This window comes from Lycorma delicatula, chromosome 9, assembly GCF_047948215.1.
Source record: "Lycorma delicatula isolate Av1 chromosome 9, ASM4794821v1, whole genome shotgun sequence".
Classification (NCBI taxonomy): Eukaryota; Metazoa; Arthropoda; class Insecta; order Hemiptera; family Fulgoridae; genus Lycorma; species Lycorma delicatula.
The window spans coordinates 126,996,106-127,021,332 of record NC_134463.1 but is presented as its reverse complement, the minus strand read 5'-3'; the positions used below and the strand labels follow the sequence as shown (position 1 = coordinate 127,021,332).

Below are 25,227 nucleotides of genomic sequence, written 5' to 3'. Positions count from 1 at the left end.
TTTTTACTTTCTTCATCATTAGCATTCTTATATTTTCTACGTTCATCCATCAGCTGCAATATATCGTCTGAAACCCAAGGTTTTCTACCAGTTCTCTTTATTCCGCCTAAGTTTGCTTCTGCTGATTTAAGAATTTCCTTTTTAACATTCTCCCATTCTTCTTCTACATTTTCTACCATATCTTTTTTACTCAGACCTCTTGCGATGTCCTCCTCAAAAATCTTCTTTACCTCCTCTTCCTCAAGCTTCTCTAAATTCCACCGATTCATCTGACAACTTTTCTTCAGGTTTTTAAACCCCAATCTACATTTCATTATCACCAAATTATGGTCGCTATCAATGTCTGCTCCAGGGTAAGTTTTGCAGTCAACGAGTTGATTTCTAAATCTTTGCTTAACCATGATATAATCTATCTGATACCTTCCAGTATCGCCTGGCTTTTTCCAAGTGTATATTCTTCTATTATGATTTTTAAATTGGGTGTTGGCAATTACTAAATTATACTTCGTGCAAAACTCTATAAGTCGGTCCCCTCTTTCATTCCTTTTGCCCAGCCCGTATTCACCCACTATATTTCCTTCCTTGCCTTTTCCAATGCTTGCATTCCAATCTCCAACTATTATTAAATTTTCATCTCCTTTTACGTGTTTAATTGCTTCATCAATCTCTTCGTATACACACTCTACCTCATCATCATCATGGGCGCTTGTAGGCATATAAACGTTAACAATCGTTGTCGGTTTAGGTTTTGATTTTATCCTTATTACAATGATTCTATCGCTATGCGTTTTGAAATACTCCACTCTCCTCCCTATCTTCTTGTTCATCACGAAACCTACTCCTGCCTGCCCATTATTTGACGCTGAGTTAATTACTCTAAAATCACCTGACCAAAAGTCGCCTTCCTCTTCCCACCGAACCTCACTAATTCCTACTATATCCACATTCACCCTATCCATTTCCCTTTTTAAATTTTCTAGCCTACCAACCTTTTTTAAGCTTCTAACATTCCACGCTCCGACTCGTAGAATGTTATTTTTTAATTTTCTGGTGACCCCTTCCTTAGTAGTCCCCACCCGGAGATCCGAACGGGGGACTATTTTACCTCCGGAATATTTTACCAAGGAAGGCGCCTCCATTGTTGCTATGTGAAAATGCAGAGAGCCACATTTTCTTGGAAAAAAAGCAGCTGTAGTTTTCCATTGCTTTCAGCTGCGCAGTACTCAGAGGACTGAGTGATGTTGATACGGCCGTTTAAGTCATTGTGACTCACGCCCCTAACAACTACTGAAAGAGCTGCTGCCCTCTTTCAGGAATCATTCCTTAGTCTGGCTCTCAACAGATACCTCTCCGATATGGTTGCACCTTCGGTCCAGCTACTCTGTATCCCTGAGCACTCAAGCCCCCTCACCAACGGCAAGGTCTCATGATTCATAGAGGAGGTATTATTAAACATTGAAATTAAAATGACATGAATTAATTCATTAATAAAAATAAAGCCCTAATAAATAATAGAATGTTATGTAACATTAACATGATATTCATCTACGTCCGTAGACACAAAGAATAATGTTTAAAAATGCAATGTAATCTCACGGCAGAAATCACAATTAATTTACTAGTATCACTAGAATGTGACTGAACATAGCAATAGTTTGCAAACTCTCCAAATTTGTACCTCGCGTTGTCGACTAGTATTTACTAATGTTATAACAGGATAATAAACATTTGGTGATTCAAAACGATTTTTCTATAAATCTCATTTTCCTAAATTTTAAGGAATTCCAAGCGGCTTCTGAAAACCACTATGTTATGGATTGTCTTCAGTTGAATGTACTGGATCACCATGATAATAAAAAATATAAGCTGAAAAATTCCACCTATAATGATTTAGACAGAAAACAATTCCCAAATTATTCATACAATTTAATTTATTTGACCAGGTAAGCACGGTTCAATGATTACATTGAACCGTGCAACATCAATCGTGGTACATCAATCACAATTGATGCTTGATGCAACATATACATATACATATATGCTTGAGCAACATATACATATGACAAAAATAGTGGTAGCAAATTAAAGTTGAAGTTGATAGCAAGTTAGCAATAAAAATTTGCAAGTTAGGCAGGATAAGTTAATTAAAAGAGTAAAATCATTTATTAACTATTCTTTATTTAACAAAAAAATAACATCTAATCAGTAATGTATATTAAGAAAATACAAAATGAATTATTATTTAAGTGTCATTACTGCCACAATCGGATCTAAACAAACTTAATTAATTACATTAAATTGACAAAATCAAAAAAAATTACACTTCACTAGATCAGGTTTAAATACAACCTGGAAAGGGATCCACTCTATTTTTTCTTAAAATAAATTGAATTTTTCTGCTCATATCTTCATCATAGATGGCTCTACATTTTTCATAATTAACTCTACGTCGCATCTGAAATAGAAATAAAAATTAATGAGCAACTGATACTAATAAATTACTATTAGTAAGGTGCAGCAAAAGAGGCAAATATTTATACTACGGACACAAAATCTAAGACTAAACATAAGTATAGTATATAAATAAATGTTTATTTCAAGTTAAGGGTAGCTCAACTAATGTTAGCGTATTATCTGTATATCTCTCCCATCATAATATGTTAGTCTAGATGTCCTTAACCTTAGCAGAAATAATCTATAGTTCAGAAAACTCAACATTGTGCAGCAAAGTTATTCACAGTGTTGGGTTCTGAGACGCCATGTTAATTAAATTAAGCTTGGTCAGAGATAATTTACCGGGTTCTCGTTATTGATGTTTTAATTTATCGTTAAATAACTGATAAATTAAAATTGTTTCTCTGCGCTCAAGATATCAATTTTTAAAGGCATTTTTTTAATCAGTTCTAAGATCAGAAGGAAATAAAATAATCAAGTTTTAATTAATTACCTTAACAAACAGTAAGTGTAGTATAGTATAAGTTTTACATCGTTTAATACAATTTTTCTAAAAAAAAACATTATAATATATTTACTTAAAATTAATATATACTTACTTGAAATGGTTTCTCATAATAACGAGTTCTTCTATACTGTTCAAATATTCCTTCTTGCCCCAATATCCTGAAATACAAATATAATACTGGTTAGGAAAATATTTATATCATGCTGACAGAACGCAATTTGGTAGACTATTTACTAACAGTTAAAAAAAATATACTAATTTTTTTAGAAAACTACACAATCATGAGAACTTACATAACTGAATTCTGATTGGCTTATAAAAAAAAATTATACATTTAAATTACTAAGAAATCTACATTACTTTTCAACAAAGCCCCCACTCATATTGTGATTTATAAAATAACACCATTAGCAGATCCAGGCTGGAGATTAATAGGATTAATTGCCTTATTTCATTACATAAGCAGAAGTGCTTTTGCAAACTTAATTCAACCATCAGCAGCATTACATTTATATATATATACTTCAAAAACATCACAAAATCACAATATATAATAATAACAGTTATTCATTTATATTTTATTTAAATTTCTTTTAATCCAATTAAATTTTATTAAAATCTTTTAAATTATATTTACTTTATCACACTTTAAAAGCTTATAAAAAATTTAAAAAAACTTTTATTTAAATTAATAATTTCAAATTATAAATCATAACAAGATGTAAATTATAAAAAAAAAACTTTTTAAAAATTATAAAGATTAATTAATTAAAATTATGTTTAAAAATTAAAATGTAACAATTTTTTGCACATGTACACAATGTGATGTCAATATAAACAAATAAATTAAAATTAAAAGTAGAATTAAAAACTTTTAAAATAAAATCAAAAACTTTATATATGAATATTAACTTAAATATAATTTATTTTCCTCTTGATTGGATAGAATTAAATAAAATAAAGACATATCTTAGTGAAAAATATTACCTTTAATTTCTTGGGTTAACCAATCAATTATACAAACTTATAAATTAAATACACGTTTCACTTAGAATTCTCTAAGCTTTCTCAGGTGAAAATACACATCATACAAAAAATTCATACATCCTAAAAAATTAGCTGGTCTACCCATCATAGATAATAATATTTTATCCCCACCCTTGTAATAGATCCCTCTACTCATAGCTGACTGATTTTATCTTTAGATAATCATCTCCTTGTATAATAACCTGATTGCTATTTTCCGTGTATTGAAATCTTTACGATGCACAAATTTTTCTAGAAAATTACAAACATTAAACATTATTTTCCTTAAAACTAAATTTACAATATTAATATGATTTTTTAAATTAAATTAACATATATGTTGCTACTGTTCTGTTGTTGACAGCGTTTACGGTGGTATGTTTTCGTTAAATTGCCTCGTATTTTGAGACATTTACTAGAAATCGGCTGAAATTAAAGGTAGAACTAGGCACAGGGTTCGTGCTTCCACAAACTCGGTTAGCTAGTTCAGAGGTTAACGATATAGAACAATCAAGATGTCTGGAAGAGGCCTACAGTGACGGCAAAAGCCGAGTTTGAAAATCACTGATGTAAATGTCTAACGAGGCATTTACATCGGTAGCATCCCAACGAGGCCTGGCTTATTACTATTAGATGTAAAAAGTCAGAGGGTGAAAGACGACTCCCGTTAAAGCCCATCAGTGCTAGGAACTGGGGGGAATAGCGACCGGAAGCGTGACAAGGCGGGTGTCTTACTCTTTGGGGTTGGGATGTGTTTAAAGTTGATAGAATATATAATAGATTGCTCTTCGCTGGCCACTTTCTGGCGTGGAGATTTGGTGTTGTTGTTCAAAGGTGGCAACAAAGATCCTACTGTTAGTTCTTACCGTCCACTAACGCTCTTGCCCGTGATCGGCAAGGTTTTTGAGAAGGTCCTATATTTGCGTATTAATGTCAGATTGGCTACTGATCATTTGTGAATGGGACAACCAGTATGGTTTCTGACCGAGCAAGAGCACTCAGGATGCCACACTAAAGGTGATGGATATAGCTTCCTCTAGTCCATGTAAATATGTATTTGGGATTTTTCTGGACATATCCAGGCATTTAACAACTTATGGTGGCCCTCTGCCTTGTTTCAGATGCAAAATTTTAAGTGTAATCAAGGTACTCGGTCGTGGTAGGATCCCGGGTGGCTAGGGTTACGGCTTAGACGTTGGATTGGTTGGATAGGCCCACTGTCATCATGCCACGGTTATATTTGTAATGTTTGTAATTCAATTTGGGGCTCCCACTGGTGGGGGTGGCCGTGCCGCCGGGATATGTAAACCCATGCGACCAGGGTGTGGCTTCCCTCCGCCGGTGGCGGTCCTGATCGTGACTTGGTAAAGCCACGCGAAACACCATGATGGGACCGAGTGGGGGTGCGAGTTTTGTCCCTGGCTCCTGCGCGGCCCGGAATGAGGTTGCATTCCCCTTGTTAGGTGACCTAAATTGGTCAACTTATTTGGGTGTAGGTCTGAATTTCTATGTTGCGTAAGACATAATTTTGATCGGTATGAGTGTAGCACTGATTTAACTTTAAACTTGGTCGCTCAGTTTTGCTTGTGTGATGAGGTGAGATTCAGTATTTGATTCTTCTGGAATGTAATTAATATCTACTGATTTTGAGGATTCATCAACTGAGCCTTCTAGCGAATCAGAAATTTCTTTCCAAGAAGTTGGAGCAATCGGAATCGGTAAATCAGCACTATGAAGTACTGGTTTCATAGCTGAACGAACATGTTTAGCCTGAGATAACCACTTTCAGTAAACTTTAAAAGAATGTTATATAACAGGGCCACTTGCAAATACAAAACAGACTTTGTCAAATAACAAACAGTTGAAGAAAGAACATGAAAAGTCTTCAGAAAACTTACTTTCAAATATGTAATGCTGAAAAAGTACAAATTTCTCAAACTTTAAATTTTTCAAAAAGTTACTATTTAAAAAAAACAGTAGGGAAGTAAACAATGCAAGGCAAAACGTGAAAGTATAAGTGTTCTTTAAAAACAGATCAAATATGTAAAGTAGATTTTTAAAAAAATACAGAATCTTTTTTCACTTTACAAATTCTGCTAAGTTAAAAGTAGTTTTAAAAACAGGCTTCTGATTTTAGATACACTGGTTTCAGGAGGTAGATCAAACATTTAAACTCCCTGACCACAAATACACGCACAACATAACAGAACCACAAAATAACCATTGGTGTAAGACTGTATCTGGATTTGCCTAGTATAAGTTTAAAACTTCTACTGAAATATCAGGTGATTTGGGATCTGTTTTCTTGAAGGAAGGCTCCGAGTGAAGGTTGGGAGATTCCAAGAAGGGAAATTGCAAGGATGAACAGAAAATAATGGGTAATGGGGAAATAATGGATAATTTGAAGCCGAGCTTAAAAAATGTGCATTAACTTTGAATATCTAGTATATAAGATATGCATGTAAAATGTTGGGCTTTTATTCAACATATGCAAGATATTCTAAGCAAATCCCACCAATGTATAGAGAAAACCAAACAAAAAGGTTACTTCTAGGTTAGTTGTACAAGTACTTTATGCACGAACAAAAATTACTTAGTATAAATGCAGTGTTCAAAGATTTTACTATAAAAACACACATGATAAGTGGAATAAATGCTGCTGTAAACAATCTGCTATATGGAACACAGATACTGGACTAAACGTTTAGCCAACATACTTAAAATATCCCCTGGAATAGGAAGAATATAATAAACAGGATCCACCAAAGACAATCCAAACATGGATTTAAATATTCAACACATTGAAAGGTAGACCACATGATGTCTGATCATAACTTTCCTCAAGGTTCATATTTAAATTATTGAAAAGTTTGAAGACAAGTTGCTTAAACATTCTGACAAATTTTAGAACATTTGGCAACAGATTAACTTTGTGCATGACATTGGAATATTATAATAACGATTACTTTTCCAAGTTCCATGAACATGTAAAAATCATCACTGTCTGTATAACAAACATGGCTGCTAAAAAAATAAAATAAAATATAACACACCCACATATAAGGGTAAACATATATCAAAAATTATCAGTTTTTTGAAAATGGTCAACGGTGCAGAATTACTTTATATGCTGTAACATACTAAGCAATAAGTGATTAATAAAAAGTCAACTGACACATTAGTTTCAATCTTTTGCTCACTACATTTTCTTCTTATAATTAAACATTCTTGGATCTTTCTTTCTTTCTTTTTCCTGTTTAGCCTCCGGTAACTACCGTTCGGAAAATACTTCAGAGGACAGTCTCGGTTCGACTATTCCTGAGATTGTGTAAACATTCTTGAATCAAATACATTGACATTTCACTATGACATTACTTTCAAGAACTAACAATTAATACAAAGTGATATCAGAAACATACGATAAAACAAATTTTAAAATTTAAATACCTGTTTAAAGTCCTAACTGCTTCATCAACATTCCCATTCCGAACTAAAACTGTTCGCGCAATAAAACGAGTGTGTCTGAATCCCATTTATTAAAATGTAAAAACTAACCTCTTCCGACCTTATACAAAGTAATTCCTACTAGAATAAAATTACAAGAGTAAATTCGTTTCAAATGTCAGCGCTGAAACTGGCGTATTATTGAACTAAATGTAGTCAGTCCATTTTTCTTACTAATGAATTAAAAAAAATCTGTTATTACATTTTCTGTAAATTATAGGTTTATCTTCAAATATAACAGTACGAATCCAAATTTTAATCTAGTCCAAAAATTGCTCATTAATAGAATAATATCTCACAATAAAACAAACAAAAATAAAATACAAAATAAACATGAAATATACAATAATATCACAAAATATTAAATAAAACTAAGCTTTGAAATATATATAAAATTTTCAACCAAAGAAGCAGGTTAAGTAATGAATGAGACCGTCATTCGGGGTTTGAGGTAGACTTGACTTCAGTTAGAAAAACAGACAGGGAAGCCAAACTTTGTCAAAAGATTGTTGAACGTATAGGAAGGATGCCGAATAGTATTCCTTTCTTTCTAGGTACTGATCATACAGGAATTTTAAAGCCTGCTTGATGGACGAATGGCCGCCTCTGAAGCCAAGCTGGTGATCAGTTACCCTTCTCTAAGAATGGCCATAATCTTTGAAAGAGCAGTTTTTCAAAGATCTTTGAAAGGTAGGAAGTAAGCTTATATGAAAACAAGTCATTTATGGATTTATTCGGCTTCAAGACCATATTATGGTCCTGCGATACCTTCTATTCTAAAGGAACCATTTAGTTTAAAGTATCACATTTAATAGGTGGGTTATATAAAGCAATCCCTAAAACTGTAAACATTCACATTTTACCAGTAATCATATTCTACGGTCTTCCTCGACCACTCAATCTAATAATCGGTCGCGATATTTCCGCAGTCGTAACGGGTTTCAACGGGAAGCATAGGGAAGTGGGCTATCCAGGAATTTAATGATAATCTTCATCAACATCTCAATCATGTGCCTTGAACACAGCATAGGTGTGCAGAAAATAGTTCTGCGTTTAGGTTATCGCTGCAAGGCCATTCATTAGGGGATCTTATAGATAGAAACGGCACCGGCGGCCTTTTGAAATTCCTCGTAACCCCCCACAACGAATGTTCATCTCCACCCAGGGCGGATAATCGTTCAACATAGTCTCTAAATGTTTGATTTTATGACTGACTTCAAAAATCTCTTAAGTTTGCGTGCAGACCTGTTCTCAGGATTCCTGTAGTGCTGCCAGCTCCACTGAATTATTCTTTTTTCCTTCAAATTCTTTTTTATCCGCATTGAATTCCATCCCCTTTCTTGGATAATTCCTTCCTTCTCTGCCTTAGTTCATCTCCACTGGCAAGAGTGCCATGCTGCCTCCCACATGGTAGATGTCAAATGAAGAGTTGCGTCATCAATTTCATCTATATACTTCAAAGGAACACCCACTCTCTTCTCAATCCAGAATTGGTAAGAATCCCAGTCTTACTATTGTGGGCTTAATAAAAGGGGATTTCCTATTTCACATGGCTTTTATCCTCAAGAGTCAGTATCACTTCAGAATGATTGGAAATAAAGTCAAGACTGTTTCTGATGTCAGGGTATAGAGGGCCAACTCCCAACCTAACAAAGAAATCCAAGAGTAGGTCAGTTCAAGCCAGGGAAAGTACTGAGTCACACTTCTTTATTACTCTACTTCAGGTAGTTATTAATTTAGATCTCTGGTGGATGTGCTTTGAATTCCAGGCACTCCCTGAAATGAAGCGGCGACCCTAGTAATGAAAATACTCAACATCTCATTTGAGACCACATGGTGAGGAGGTCAGTAGGTTGCAGAGAGCCTATGGCCAAGTCAATCTGTCAACCCAACTGAAGTCAGGATGTAGTTGATTCTGAATGGTGGGAGATGAGTGTGCTTGATCACATTTCTAATTACCAGCACAGTTCCTCTCTGCACCCCGCCGTTTGGCTAGTTGGTCAAGTATACGGAATAACTGTGAATACCGAATTAAATGCAGTTGGTGAGACATATCTCATAAATAAGATAGATAAGATTTATCTTCATAGATAAGGTAAATTATATCTAGTATATATCTTATCTAATATATCTAGTATGTAAATATATCTAGCAAGTATATATATATATATTTTTTTTTGTCTTCAGTCATTTGACTGGTTTGATGCAGCTCTCCAAGATTCCTTATCTAGTGCTAGTCGTTTCATTTCAGTATACCCTCTACATCCTACATCCCTAACAATTTGTTTTACATATTCCAAACTTGGCCTGCCTACACAATTTTTTCCTTATACCTGTCCTTCCAATATTAAAGCGACTATTCCAGGATGCCTTAGTATGTGGCCAATAAGTCTGTCTCTTCTTTTAACTATATTTTTCCAAATGTTTCTTTCTTCTTCTATTTGCCGCAATACCTCTTCATTTGTCACTTTATCCACCCGTCTGATTTTTAACATTCTCCTATAGCACCGCATTTCAAAAGCTTCTAATCTTTTCTTCTCAGATACTCCGATTGTCCAAGTTTCACTTCCATATAAAGCGACACTCCAAACATACACTTTCAAAAATCTTTTCTTGACATTTAAATTAAACTGTTTTTCTGTTTTCAAATGCCTTCTTACATGAACCATTTGAGGTTATTATTTTGCCTAGATATTTAAAATTATCTGTGTATTTAATTTTTCCAAATTTTGTTTGTATAAATTCCTTGTTTTCATTTTAGAAATTGTCATTATTTCTGTTTTAGAAAAGGAGATTTGTAAAGTAAATGTTTACTTTCCCTGCCCTAATTCTAAAAGCAGTTTTGTTAACATTCCAAAATGTTTTTATTTTTTTATCTAGTACTAGGTTGAACAGTATAGAGGAAAGACCATCACCATATCTTGGGCCTGTTTTAAATTTTGAATCACTGATTTTCATATTTATTCAATAGTAAATTATTAACAACAATTAAATTATATCTTTGATTGTATCATATTTTTTTCATCTACAATTTTTTACCTTATTTGGTTCTGTCTTTTTATTTTACTTAAAATATTCTTTTTTCATTTCATGTTAATTTTTTTATCTGGCAATATTTACTAAATCTTGCATTTCAATCTACCTGGTTCACGTAATTTGTCTATCTCTTCTAGATTTATCTATGTATAGACTTAATGTCAGTCATAAAACCTATTTGCAGTGGAGCCTTGAATCAGAAGTATCCTTTCTATTGATACTACTATGAATTTCAGTAAAAATTTAATTTTTCACTATCTAATGGAATGCTATAAATACCAAATTGTAACACAGTACAGGAATAAGTTTAAAGTAATTTTCTCTATTAAAACGTTATTAAGAATCTCTTTCAATGAAAGAGATTATTAACATTATTAACAATGTTCACAATGCTTTTATTTTTATTTGAAAATTAAAATGTCTTACTTTGAAACAAATTGAATTATATCAAAAATTTCTTTTTGGGGCTCAATTATACGGCTTCATTGATGGAGCTGAGATGACATTGTCAATAACATCCTTCTTTTAGTTTTTACAAAACAAATTTACTTAGTAACCTAAAAGTATTATTTTGTACCTTTTTGCACTTGAACATATAACATGAGGTTTAATGAGGGCTAAATTATATTTTCAGATCTACATCATCTAAGAGTTTTATATTCGCACGGATAATAAGAAAGCAATTAATCTCCACAATTCATACCTTTCATATATGTGTTATATTTCTATATTAGAAATAGTTTCTGTGGCTGTTTATTAACTAATGTGACCACAACATTTTCATGTTCAGCCGATATATACTCTTATACTTGGAATTGCCAATCATAATTTTATTTTCACATGATCTGCTCTTCTTAAGGAGCATCAGTTCATGTCTATTTTCTATAAAATATAAAATTTATATTTTATTGAAAATATAAATTTTCTATCAGTTCGCATTATACCAGTGCAATATGTTCCTTTTGTAGTAATGAGAACGCAAGACTGAGGCTGTTGTAGAAGCTATCCAATAGACAAATTACCATAATCGATTCAATTTTATAAAAAATACATGACCACTTTTTTTGTATGATCCTTCACCAACAAAAGATAATATTTTCCACTATAAATAGCGAGTCTTATTTTTAGGCAGTTACGTTCTGAGAGGGAATACATTTTAATCCTGTACTAGCCGGTCAGGCTTGCTTCCCTCACTGGACTGTAGCCAAGGGGCTCTGTTCGTGTATAATATTAAGTATTTTACAAAAATATTTTAAGAAATTTTTTAACAAAAGAAATGTTTTAAGAATGCAAGAAATATTTTAATATTTTTCTGAACAGTTTGGTGTTTTTATATTTAAAATACGCTTAAGGAGTAAGTAGATATAGAATTTAATAGAAATATAACGTTTAACACTAGCCATATTGATAACAGGGAGTTGGCTTAGGGACGCCGTCTTGCTCATTTAGTCTTGTGTGTGAGATTGTGTTAGTTGCCAGTCCAACAGCTGCTATTGCCGCAGAGCAGACCATGTGATTGGTGCAGAGGAGACTGCATGATGCTCTAAGTGGCTGTGTACAAATGACTCTCTTGCTAAAAAGAAATACCTTTTTTTACTGATAAATAAAGTCCTTTCTAAAGCCCTTTCTTTTATTAATTAAATAAAATAAATGAAATTAATAAATAAATAAAAATTCAAATATAAAATATAAATAAATATAATCTACGCTTAGAAATTAAATTAAACAATCTGTAAATTAATTGACAATGAACTGCATCCAGCAGGAGAGAATCGTGGAGGGAGCCGTGTGCAGCCATTTGGCACATCATCATTGTTCCACTCTGTGCCAACAGCAGCTAAAATAAAAATGCGAGCACATATAAACAAAAATAAACAAACAAACCAACGCACCATCATTTTTTATAGAGTTTTTTTGTTTTTTATATATTTGATATCACCAACCGTCCTCATAGCATGTTCTTTGGTAGAAGAGTAAATCTTGAGCATTTTATTGTTAAAGTGAGTGGCCTTGCTTTATAAAGATGATCTGTGATATTTTTACCACCAAGATGATTTTTTATGAAATGTAGATATCTCATAATTAAAAGAAATCGATCACAACTCGTACACTTGAGAAAGCATTGCCCATTAAATAAATGATGCAACATATTGAAGATGGTTAATTCTTGTTGTTCCAGTATGCAAAAATAATAAGCCCACCGGACTGGTCTAGCAGTTAACATCGCAAATCAGCTGATTTCGAAGTTGAGAGTTCTAAGGTTCAAATCCTAATTAAGGTAGTTAGTTACTTTGAATTCCGATTTGAATACTAGATCGTGGATACCGGTGTTCTTTGGTGGTTGAGTTTCAATAACTACACTTCTCAGGAGTGGTCGACATGAGACTGTACAAGACTGCATCTCATTCACATTCATACATATCGTCCTTTATCTTCTGAAGTAATACATTACGGTGGTTCCAGAGGCTAAACAGAAAAGAGAGAGTATGCAAAGATGAACTCTTAAATCTTTTAAGTTCATCTACTGTTGATTCTTTAAACTTTATTATACAAGATTTTTGGCTTTTGGAGGCAGTTTGTGAACCGTATCTATTAGAGTCATTACAAATATTCTCAAGAAATGTATCACATAAAGTGTTAAATTAGTCAGTTGGTTGTCCATCTGCAGCAAATAGAAAAATAATTTTATTTTTCATCGTAAATGGGATATTTTTTAGCCACTAGTCATATTATACTTCAATATTTGATTATCTTCCTTTTTATCTAAGTCTCTTTACGACCACTGTCTGCAGACACACACAAGTACAAATAGCAATAATAAAACCTAACACATAAATAAACACTAAATTAATGATACTGTAAGAAATAATAATAATAATAATAATAATAATAATAATAATAATAATAATAGTAATAATAACTTAATATCCTTAAGTTTTATAAAAAATGAGCTCTACTTTAACATTTAAAAATAATGTAGGTTTGCAATTTTTTTTATTATTTATGTTACAAATATAATTACACTTATTTATTGTCATCTTTTTCATGAAATAATCAGTATTATTATGTAATGTTAATATTCTTTAATGTATTGTTTTATTAATTAGCTAAAAAACTGCTTTTGAGTAAAATTATATTTAATTATTTCTATCATTATATTTAATGTAGCACCCATTCAGTATTTGTGTTGAAATAAAATGAAAAAAACTGGATAGTATCCAGTTTTTATTTCATTTTATGAGTATTATGTATGTTTTGCTCTTTAATTATCTTTTTCATTTTTGTAATTTGCTTATACATTGAAACAACAATACAAGTAAACAATATTTTAAATTAAGATTTACAATAAAAATTTCAGTAACAATAGAATAATCAAACATTAAAATCTCTAAAATAATAATGGTCAACGTGGGTTTTGTCTCATAAGTACCAACATGTGTACTTAATGTAGTTTTTTATTATGTTTTCAAATATGTATTTGGAATTTCTCCATCACTCACAGTTTTTTGTTATTTTAATTTTTTTAAATGCTTTAAAATGTTTTTTCATCCATTTGTCCATTGTCAAGTAAAAGCTCCTAGAGCATTGTAGATATGATGGAACCAAATGAGCTAAATCAAAGGATAGCGTTGCTACTGTTGTACAGGTTCAGATGTGTATAGACATGTACAAATGTGATCTAGTGTAGTACACATTCATCAGAACCATGCCGGTTGTGAGATAGTAGTGAACCAGTGAACATGTCATTGTGAATGATTTGTGTGTCTGAATTATTTTTTATTATGTATTTACATCTTTATTTCTTTTAATTAGTCGTTAGTTACAAAATGCCTAGAGCTTGTTTAAATTATCCTAATAATTTTTTTTATGTGTGTGGTGAAGTGACGCTCAAATCCCAAAGGTGAAAGCTTACTCCATTAGTAAAAAAGTGTTATGAACTTTATTTTGGGTGTAAAGTCGGGGACTAAAGAAGGGCCTGGACCCCACATATCTGTTGTTTATCGTGTTTTAGGCTTCTCGCTGCATGGAAAAATGGCACATGGCACATGCCACATGTCATTTGCTATTCCTATGATTTGGAGGGAATAGTAAGATCACTCTTCTGATTGTTATTTCTGCTTAACAAATGTTAAAGGGATTACGTCAAAATCAAAACATACAGTGGTGTACCCTAACTTGCAATCTGCAATGAGACCAATTCCACACTGTGAATAATTGCCCATACCAACGCCGCCAGAATATGAGGTATTAGATGAAGAGAGCTCAGAGTCTGATGGAAGTAAGGAAGAAAAAGAAACAGATTCTGGTGATACAACTTTTGAACAAAGTAGTAGTTTATCTGAGCCTCATTTACTGAATCAATAAAATCTTAACGATCTCATACAAGATTTAAAGTTATCCGAAAAAACAGTCTGAAATGCTTCCTTGCTTCCTGGCTAAAAGGATGGAATAATAAATCTTCTTTAAAAGAATATAAAGATATGTACTTATCGTAATATTTAAAAGTGTTCTTTCTGAATTTAAAGACTATTTTTCTGAAGAAAATGGCTTAGTGTTTTGTAGTGACACTTCTTCTCTTATGGAGACACTTTGCAATGAATATAACCCAACAGAATGGTGCTTGTTCATCAATTCCTCTAAAGTTAGTTTAAAAGCTGTGCTTCTGCATAATGGCAATAAATTCCCAGCAGTACATCACCTGTGGCTCACTTTGCTACTATAAAAGAAACATATGAAAACTTTAAATTTATATTGAAAAAGCTTCAATATGCAATGTATGAATGGAATATTTGTAGTGATTTGAAGGTAATGTCACTTATTCTTGGTGAACAGCTTGGTTACGCAAAGTACTGCTTTTTTGTGTGAATGGGGTAGGAGGGATAGAAAAAAGCCATTTCACTAGAAAAGAATGGCCTAAACACGAATCACTCATTCCTGAACAGAAAAATGTGAAACATGACCCATTGTGTAATTCTAAAAATGTGTATCTACCTCCATTACATATCAAACTAGGATTAATGAAGAATTTTGTCAAGTCCATGAACAATACCCCTGGTTTCTTTGCAATAATTAAAGGAGAAATATTTGTGGGTCCACAAATACAATTACTAATGCATGAATCCGGAACTACTGAATCCGCTGGAGAAAGCAGCTTGGCAAGCATTCAAAAATGTTACTCAAAGTTTTTTGGGAAATCAAAGGGGGAAAATTACCGTGATATTATCAATGATCTTATAAAAATTTAGGTTGTAATATGTCCTTAAAAGTACACTTCCTGTACTCACACCTTAATTTCTTCCCAGAAAATCTTGGTGCAGTGAGTGATAGTGGTAAGCATGGGAAATACTTTCATTAGGAGATTTCAGCTATGGAAAAGAAATTTCAGCTATTTCAAGGCAAATAGAATCCTAATATGCTGGCCGATTATTGTTGGACCATCAAGAGGGATGCTCCACAGGCAAAATATAGCAGAAAATCGTCATTTCTTACTTTCTAGGTGAGTCAAATATTTGAATATTGTGTAGTTAAGAATGCAGAAAGTATTAAAATGTTTGGAATTATAGATACCTGTCTCTTGGAAAACTTGTGTCTTGGAAACTCTGAAACCTTGCGTGATGGGGAAAACTGATATTATTTTGAATTCAGGAGAAAAAATAGTATCAGAATCACATATTTTTGTCCCTGAGACAAAAAAAATTCTTTTTTGTTCCCCAGTGTAATCTACCATGTTAATTATTAATCATAACCATTATAAAAAACATTTCATCTGAAATTTAAACAAATCAATGAAAATAATGAAAAAAATAATATTAAGTGCATATATTAAAAATAGTCAACACATATCCTTTAAACAGAATAAACCTCCCCCTTTTGAAAATGTATTGCTTCATTTTGTAATGCATAGATATCAGCATATTTTATTTAATTATTTGCAACTTCTTTTATCTTCTGGATCTTATTACATTTAATTTTACACTGCTTCTTTTGATCATTTGAATTAATGCTTCTTTATTCATCCATATCTGTTACCTTTATCTCTTTTCTTTTGTTATATCTGACATTAATTTACTTTTCCAACCGCTTACGTTTAATTTTGAGTAAAAATTAACACTTTCATTACTTTTGCATTCAATAATTATAAAATATATGTAAAGTCTGATGACTATAGAACTAACAAAATTAGATAAAAATTTTAAAGAGAGTAATATACTGAAAGTCTTATAGGTTAATCCAAATAGAATTTTCAAATAAAAAGTTTAGTCTAACATTTATGCAATGGAATGCTGAGTATAGTGGATAAAGGAACAAGGTAGTTTCCTTGTAAATCCTCACAAGGTTGAGAATACAGATGAATTCTTTGATTTAGTACTTATTTCTTATACAGGCACTACTTTGAACATTTTTCTTCTTGAAGCAGAATAATTAAAAAATAAAAATTAAACATTTTCTTATTGTTTATGTAATAATAAAACCAATAGTAGAGTTTTTGGTACATGAAAATCTTAATGTGTTCCTAATGTAACTTTTTATAATGAATTCAAAATGTAGTCAGAAGTTTTGAGTGATAAGACAGTTTTTGAGTGATAACATTTTTGAAGTATTGCTTTTGCAGAATTCTACATAGTTTTTTAGAAATAACTGAAATAAGGGATATCCTAAATGAATTCTAATAGAGGGTGGGGTACAAAAACAACATTATGAAAGCAGTAGCTATGTAAGCATGATTATTCATTTACTATCTGACATGTCAGCACTGATAGTCTTCTAAATCATACAATTAACAGCCTCAGTATTGTTTAAACATTTGTTGTGTGTGCATGTACTGTGGTGTCATTATATTTCGTGATTTACAGTTATTGTGTCAAGTATCTTGTGTTAGTGAATAAATATGTCAAGGAGTGTGTAAATTATCCAGATAACTTTTGTTATATGTGTAGGGATTTGAGGTTAAATATCAACAAGGTTTGACTCCGCTAGTTAAAAAATATTATAACTATATTTTGTTCTAAAGTTGAGTACCAAAATAAGAATTGGGTCCCTCACATCTGTTGTTCAACTTCTGAATCATTAGTCGCATAATTATCATCATCAACTACTGTTCTGTGTGATGGCAAGTTCCTTATGCCGCCGCTGTTCCCATCCATTTATTTCTCAAGCCTTTGTCATCCTCTCCTTTGTCATCTTGTAATTTCCAATCTTCACCTCATCTATTAACTTAATTCTTCTACTTCTCATTTCCTTTCTTCTTCTACTGACCCTTCCAATGCACTTTTCAAGATTTCACTTTCTCTAACCGTATGTTTTAACCGGTTTTCTTTCCTTTTGTGTTTCTTCAAAACTATTAAAGTGTTCTTTCATGTTCTTTGCTCCTCATTCCTCACTTCAACAGTCCATCTTGTTTTCTCCATCCACATCTCAAAAGCCTCAATCTTACAATGAGGAAGGGGGAGAGGGCCTGGATTGTAATTGAATTTGGCTAACAACTTCCTTTGTCACTGCTGTCCTTCCTTTGTGCTCTTCCAGTTCTTTGTCACCACAGTATGCAAATATCTGTAATTTTTTTACCTTTCATGTTTTTCTTTTCACTTTTCATTACCTTTAAATCCTCTTTGTTATTTACTTCTATTTCTTTAATTTATGTATTCATTTTCATTCCTTACTATTTTATTCCTTCCTCCAGGGCTTCATAGGGCTGTGTTTGAAGCGTGTACCATCAGTAAATACACATTTCAAACACGTATTTACCATCAGCTGGAATTACCATATTATCAGCAAACTTTTGCATCTTACCTTCTATACTTTTTTCTTCTCTTTCTTCTAATGTACTCTTATCATATCTTCAATGTAAATTAAAAAAAATTGAGCATAAAACCAATAAAAAAACAGGCATGACATTTCACTGACATAGATTTTCAGAGTTTTGAAAACAATCTAAAATGCTTTTAAAGGAAGATAAAATTTCTACAGGTAAAACTACAGATGATAATCACAAATGTAGACCACAAACTTGTTTAAATATGTAAAATCCTTTTTAAATGAAAGCTGCACTGTGAGGCCAATAAAAGAAGAATATAGAATGAGTTGTGCAAGGAATTTGGATCAAATTTAATGAACCTGAAATGAGTACACTGACTAATTACATTAAAGATGGACTGACGGTATATAAAAAAATATATTTGCATGTAATATACATATGACCTATGAATGAGGTATTTATTCCACAATAAAGTAAATGTGTCATTTGCTAAAATAGATTGATAAACGATTAATTCATTTTATTAGGTGTTTAGTAACACTGTTAAGTAAAGAAAGGAGCATTCATAACCTTAACCGTCCTTCTATTTATGTCACAGCTTTGGTTGAACAAAAATTGGTATGATCTATTTAAGAGGTTTTACTACATTTTATTAGCGACATTTCATTTTCCCAGAAACAGAATGAACAGCTTTACTAAATTTTAATGTTAGATGGTAAAGCTATATAAAGTGAAAAAATGTTTGAATTGCTAATCTAGAATGTCCTTTTAATAATTAACCCTGGAAATTGACAGTTGTATCATGTGAAAATGGTAACAAGAAATCATTCATGATTTTGATTCATATCTTTAAATAAGATGTATGGGTATACATGGATCTGGAGGATATGGAGTATATGTGGATATGGAGGTATACAAGGATATGCACTCATATATTAAAGAGAATATATATATTAAAGAATATGTAATATAATATATTAAAGAATATATATATATATATATATACATATTAAAGAGAATGTATAGCATTCTCCTGTGATGAAACTTGCAGATGAAACTTCCTTACAATGATTGTTTCACATAGAGAACCTAAAAAGCAACGCAACACCAATTTAACAAGACAGCCTATTGGTGACAACTAATAAAATGTTGTCCAGAACAGCCTCTGTGCAGAATAGCCTTTAGCAGCAGTTCGAAAAGAAATGTATAGTTAAAAAAAATGATAGTATTCTCAGTACTGAGCAGGGGCTTAAGGATCATGAAGAGGATTAAGGCTGCATCAGATCGATCATTGCCCTGGACTCCTATGTGGCAAGAAACTTAGATAACCCTGTTATGTTGGTTGCTGTTACTGTATCTAGAGACAGACATAAATATGTCCAAATTTATATGATATCTACTGTATAGGTATGATGAGCACTTAATGAACTGCAATGCGATAGAATATAATCGTATCCATTTAAAAAGGGCAATGTGAATGCCATAAAATTCATCATTAAATAAATACATTAGCAAGGCAGATTGGATACTCTTGATGTGTCGTTCAGCTGTGAATTTGATAAATATCAGAATCAATTAAGTCAATTTTAGTTTACTTAGGAAACAGTATTTGGCCAAGGCACAGCGGTAATATTACATTTCTAAGAGAACCCATTGCTAATTTCAAAAATAGTAGGGAAAGAATTTTACCGTAATTTTATAATCTTAAGTTTGACTTACGCTTTATTAATGGAAATGTCAGTTAAAATATTGCAAACAAAAGTTTTACTAGATTATATTTACAAATTATTATCTGTCAAATAAACAGCAATCAACATTATTTTCCAATTTTACCTCCACTCATAACATTTGGTAGATAACCATGACAAATTTCTTCTGGAATTTAGCATCAAATTTATTTTTTTTCATTTTTGAGGTGAATCACTCCTTGAACCTCACTCTTCATAGTCTGTTTTATTTAGTATACACAATTTTAATTAAGTTGTATTTCATTCACTTCCCTAAGTTATCTTCTTAATAGAAGATAAGATAGTATTCTGAATTAGATATTAAGTATAGAATAAAAGTTCCAGTTCTCTGCTCTTCCATGAAACACTTCTATGGGATAACTGTATTAAAAAGATTGAGGGATATTTTGTGATGGTGAATCAATAATGCATAATTGTCTAAAGATTTATAAAATTAAGAAAAATAAATAAACAAGCGTGGGAAAAAAGAAAAACCTTAGACTGTGCAAAGTAACTGTCAATAATACATGACAAATCATTAATTCCCAAGTTGATAATAATTATAAGAACATTTCTCTGCAATTATTATTACTTTATTGTCTGTCAAGTATATATTCCCCTGTTGAGAAGGAGTGAATTCTCTTAGCAATGAGTATTCTTTTGATTTTTTGTATGAATGAGATTTTTCTCTAAGTTAACTATTTCATTGTTTTTCAAAACTACCGAAAAAGGCTTTTCAGTGCTTTCAGTATTACTGAAAGTATTGAAAAAGGCATTTTTCAATAGACTGAAAAAGGCTGGAAAGGAATTTCCATTTGCAAAATTTTAGTGTCAGTTGAATATTGCACCTTCTATGTGATTAATGGAAACTCAATATACTTTCTCTGTGTTTAATGGAAACTCAACAAGCCTTTTCTGTCAGTGATAGAGTGCTAGTCTTGGCTCATCAAACATCGACAGGCTACAAAACAACTTGATAGACTGTCACACTTTCTAAAAGCTACAAAATCAGACTTGCTCACAATTATTGAACATGGATTCTTGAAAGTAAACCTTATTAACACACAAATGGAAGGCTACAGACTTATTGATGGATTGCCAGGCAACACCACATAATGAAGGTGGAGTTGCAGGTGTTGCTAAAAATAACCTTCAAAATTAATATTAAACTAATAAAAACTAGCAAAGCCAACTCCAACCTCATATGTGAAGTGGCCCTGTTTGAAATAAAACTAAAAAAATATACCTAGTACTTGAAACATACTGGCCGTCAAGTGCTAATCTATACAGCGGCGTAGCAATATCAGAAATACTAGACTGAGCTCTCAGGGTGAAAGATTCTATAAAGAACGACTGGAACAAGGAAGTGAGGCTTCTGTTAAGATGTACATACATCCAGGTACGAGAACAAGAGTAGTATACATATAGTGCAGAAGACAAAAGAGAAAGTAAAAAAAAGTGTATGACTCAAAGCTGAAAAAAGTATGAAAGGAACAAACAGAAGAAGCACACAAGTCCAAAGCATTGTGGACTATTGTAAATAGAGAATGGAAGGCAAACTACTGGTTTGCCTTCCAGTAGCACTCATCCAGTGTACTCATCCTCCAGACAGGAGGAGCACTGCATACAGACCCTGAAGCAGTAGCAAATCACTCAAACATGTTTTTTACTAAAACTGCTGACAGGACTTTGAGGGATGTAAACCAAGGATCTATAGCACCAGGCCAACTCCAGGTCAGGCAAAACCAACTGCTTACTGGCAGGCATCATCTACACCTGCAACCCACCATCCGAGGAGAAGTATGAAAAATTATAAATAGCTTCACGCCTAAGACTTCTGCTGGTGTGAACAATATCTCCACAAAGATGACAAAAAGTTGCAGAGAAGAAATCATAATATCACTGACAGTTATAGTAAACAGATCTTTCAAGCATAGTCTCTTCCCAACACAACTAAAAGTTTCAAAAGTATATTCTAAATACAAAAGGGCCCGACTATAAATGCAATAGCTACTGTCCAATGTTACCTGCTCCAATATAGTGGAAGAAATAGTTCTGACAAGACTTCTAGACCTTCTAGGAAAAACAACTTGTTTACTGATCAACAACATGGATTTTTAAGTAGGTCAACATCAACTGCAATCACTCAGCTTATAGAGTACATCATAGACAAGATTGAATAAGGATGCAATGTTACAAGTAGTAATAAGTGTTTCTGAACCTTAGCAAGGTCTTTCACTGCCTGGATTATGGCCTACTGATAAACAAAATGAGGAGACTTGAATTCATAGGGGAAGCAGCTAACTGATTTAATACTTTAACCACCTTGGTGATAGGAGGCTGCTCATAGAACTGAAACACCCAGTGTTTACTGGGTGTTCTGTTTAGAATGCTACTTAAAGTCAAATTGGCTCTTTACTTCGATCAGTCCTCTTTTCACAAACAACCTACCACACTGCTTGCAAAGTCTGTGTCACATGTACGCCAGTAAACAGTATTAACATCAGGTAACAAGAAAACAGCACAACAAAATACTTATTCGCAAGCAGCCTACATGTAGGTAAAACATACTGTACTGAAAAATGACCTAGTTTTAAACAAGTAAAAAGTATGTAGGTATCTGCAAGGAAAGGATGAGGAAAGACTATCAGACTACAAGAAGGAAGACAACCAAAATATCTGGACATAATCATTGACAGGGGGCTAACATGGAAGCCTCATATAGATCAACTCTGTAAAAATACCAGCATTTGACTGTATGTTATTTACAGAATCAAGCAAATAGGCAGTACTAATACTCTAGAACTGACTAATTAGCTTTACTCAAGTCATACCTAAGATATGCAATAGGTTTTGGGGAGGAGCGGCTAGCATTCATATTGAGAGGGTCATGATTGAACAAAAGGAAGTACTCAGATGCCTGCCAGGCCTTGACTGCCGGGAAAGTTGGCAGCCTGGCATATGTATCAGTGATGTTTTACTATGCACCATCTCCACAGAAAAAACAAGGTTCAGAGATGCCCATAACCGCAACACATGTAACTCACTAAACTATGTGCTGTCATCACATCACCTGTGCTTCTATTCCAAGAGGCAAACTTACAAGGGATTAATATACTTCAAAAATTTGCCAGATGACTTGAAAGAGGCACCCAAGACATTCAAGAAGAAGCAACACCAATGGCTAGAGCAGAAACCCTTCTATCCCCCCCTCCCTAAGGTTCGTAAACTGGAGAAGTAGCTTTTGAATCTTACATATGTATTTATGGTTGAACTGCTTTAATTATATAATAGTATCCATTTCTATGTTTATGAGAATAAAAAATGTTGAATATTAATATCATTTAATAGCCTTATTTATCTATCTCAGTAGTAACCTATATAATAAAAAATGACGAACAAGTTTGGTTATCTGACAGTAACTTTTCCTTTTTTTTAATTATCAGTGAAATTTATTACTTACAAAGTTGTTTTTTTTCCACAGAGACGTCGCATTTCGTTTACAACACTGTTTAAATTAAAAAAATTAATTTGTTCCAAGACTAAGGATATCGGTTTAAAAAAAAAAAAGTTGCTACCTCTCGTATTATTGTTTACAATCCGACTTTTCCTCTTTACAGACAATACAATTTAGTGACCTCTATTGGCTATTACCAGAACTTCATCGTAAAACACATTCGTGTCGGTTATAGGGGTTAGAAGCGTAAGCCAATGTTTACAATAACGTAGTTGTATTAAGTAATAATAGCACTTACATTTTTGTAAAGTAGATAATTCTCTATTTTACCCGGGGAAGATTAAGTTAAAAATATTTAAGGGAATAAGGATTCTTAAAGAAAAAATGAAACACATACGATGAAATACGGCTAAAATTTATTAACTTAATACAATTTTAATATTCATAGCAATTATTAAAAAATAACATAATTACTTACTGTAGTAAAACATATATAATTCTACAAATAGGGAATAATAAATTTTATATTTATTACTCTTTTAACAGTTATAACAAAAAAAGGAAACAATACACCACAACATATTATTTTAAGTGCAACTTAAATGTATAATGAGCAGTAAAAACCGAATTAATTTCATTATATTTTGAAGAAGTAATAGAAAAACAAATATAAAACTATCGCTTCTTTACAATATTTATTTTTATAAATTATATATAATATAATACTGATAAATGTTCACAAATTATTTTTCTTGATATACTCGTACTAGATAAATAAGTATTTTAATAAAATAATGGACTTAATTATTTATATTCATATTTGAAATATATATATTCGGTTGAAAATACTTTTAATTTAGTTTTCACCCAAATTATCAGTCAAAGCGTGATCCAAACTGTGTTCTCCCTGTAACAGAAAGTAAAAAAGAATCAATATGGAATCAAATTATTTATTTTTTTAAACTAATACGCAAAGGAAACGACATAAAACAATTAATTTTATTTATTTACACAGTAACAACAGGCTTACACCCTCTTACAATTACTAGCTGAACGGTAAATGAATTTTGCAGTTTGTGAAAAATGCCACGCTTGACTGGGATTCGAACCCGGCACCGCCGGATGAAAGGTCTTACAGTTCTATCTTTTGCACAACAGCTGAAAAGGAGTGTAATGTATTTAGGGTGTCTGTACGTGTGTTCCACCGTAGCAGCTCAACGGCCGAACCGATTTAGATATACGACCCTGTGTTGGAATCCTTAAGTACCGGGAGTGTCATAGGCTAATAAATAAATAAATATATATATATATATATATATATTTAAAATTTTGAAAAAAATTATACTGTATACAAAATTGTCAGCCGTATGCTCTTTAATTATCCTATATTAGTAATTATACTACATTATAGCGTAATGCTTCTTTTGGCCGTCGTGTTTTTTAATTTTTAATATATTTTCCTAATGAATTAAAAATATGAGGAAATTAATTAAGGAAAATGGAAAAAGTTTGTTATTCCCCTCAGATCAACAAAAAGCAACTGTTTTTGCATTTACCTGGAAAAACAAACAGAAGCCGTGGAAAAATATTGGTCAGAACAGTGTTACAAAATACAAATTATAAATAAAGAAACTGGTGGTTTTGACTACAGAGGGCTTCGCCCTCAACCGTTACTACTCAGGAGAAAAAATAAAAGCAGATCGTTGAAGTAAAAAGAAAAATTATTGTACTCTTTGTTTAGATACGAGACTCAAGGTAA

The 25,227-nt window shown here is 32.3% G+C and overlaps 2 protein-coding genes across 4 annotated transcripts in view; both read right to left on the bottom strand.

Annotated features, from left to right (window-relative positions):
- Positions 1-2,158: 2,158 nt before the first annotated feature.
- On the bottom strand, positions 2,159-7,592 carry LOC142329841 (small ribosomal subunit protein bS21m-like). The gene is made up of 3 exons (XM_075374703.1): positions 7,436-7,592; positions 3,054-3,120; positions 2,159-2,455 (listed from the first exon to the last, which is right to left on the bottom strand). The coding sequence occupies exons 1-3, from the start codon at positions 7,519-7,521 to the stop codon at positions 2,339-2,341; spliced, it is 270 nt and encodes an 89-aa protein (XP_075230818.1). The 5' UTR covers positions 7,522-7,592; the 3' UTR covers positions 2,159-2,338.
- A 16,282-nt stretch (positions 7,593-23,874) lies between these two features.
- The window catches only part of sNPF (short neuropeptide F precursor), a 306,882-nt gene continuing 305,529 nt past the window's right edge, over positions 23,875-25,227 (bottom strand). For 2 of the 3 annotated variants that reach the window (XM_075374874.1, XM_075374875.1), the window contains exon 4: positions 23,875-24,375. In XM_075374874.1, coding sequence (XP_075230989.1) covers positions 24,325-24,375 — 51 coding nt within the window. In that variant the 3' untranslated portion in view covers positions 23,875-24,324. The remainder of the gene's footprint in view (positions 24,376-25,227) is intronic. The other variant, XM_075374873.1, reaches the window with a different exon arrangement.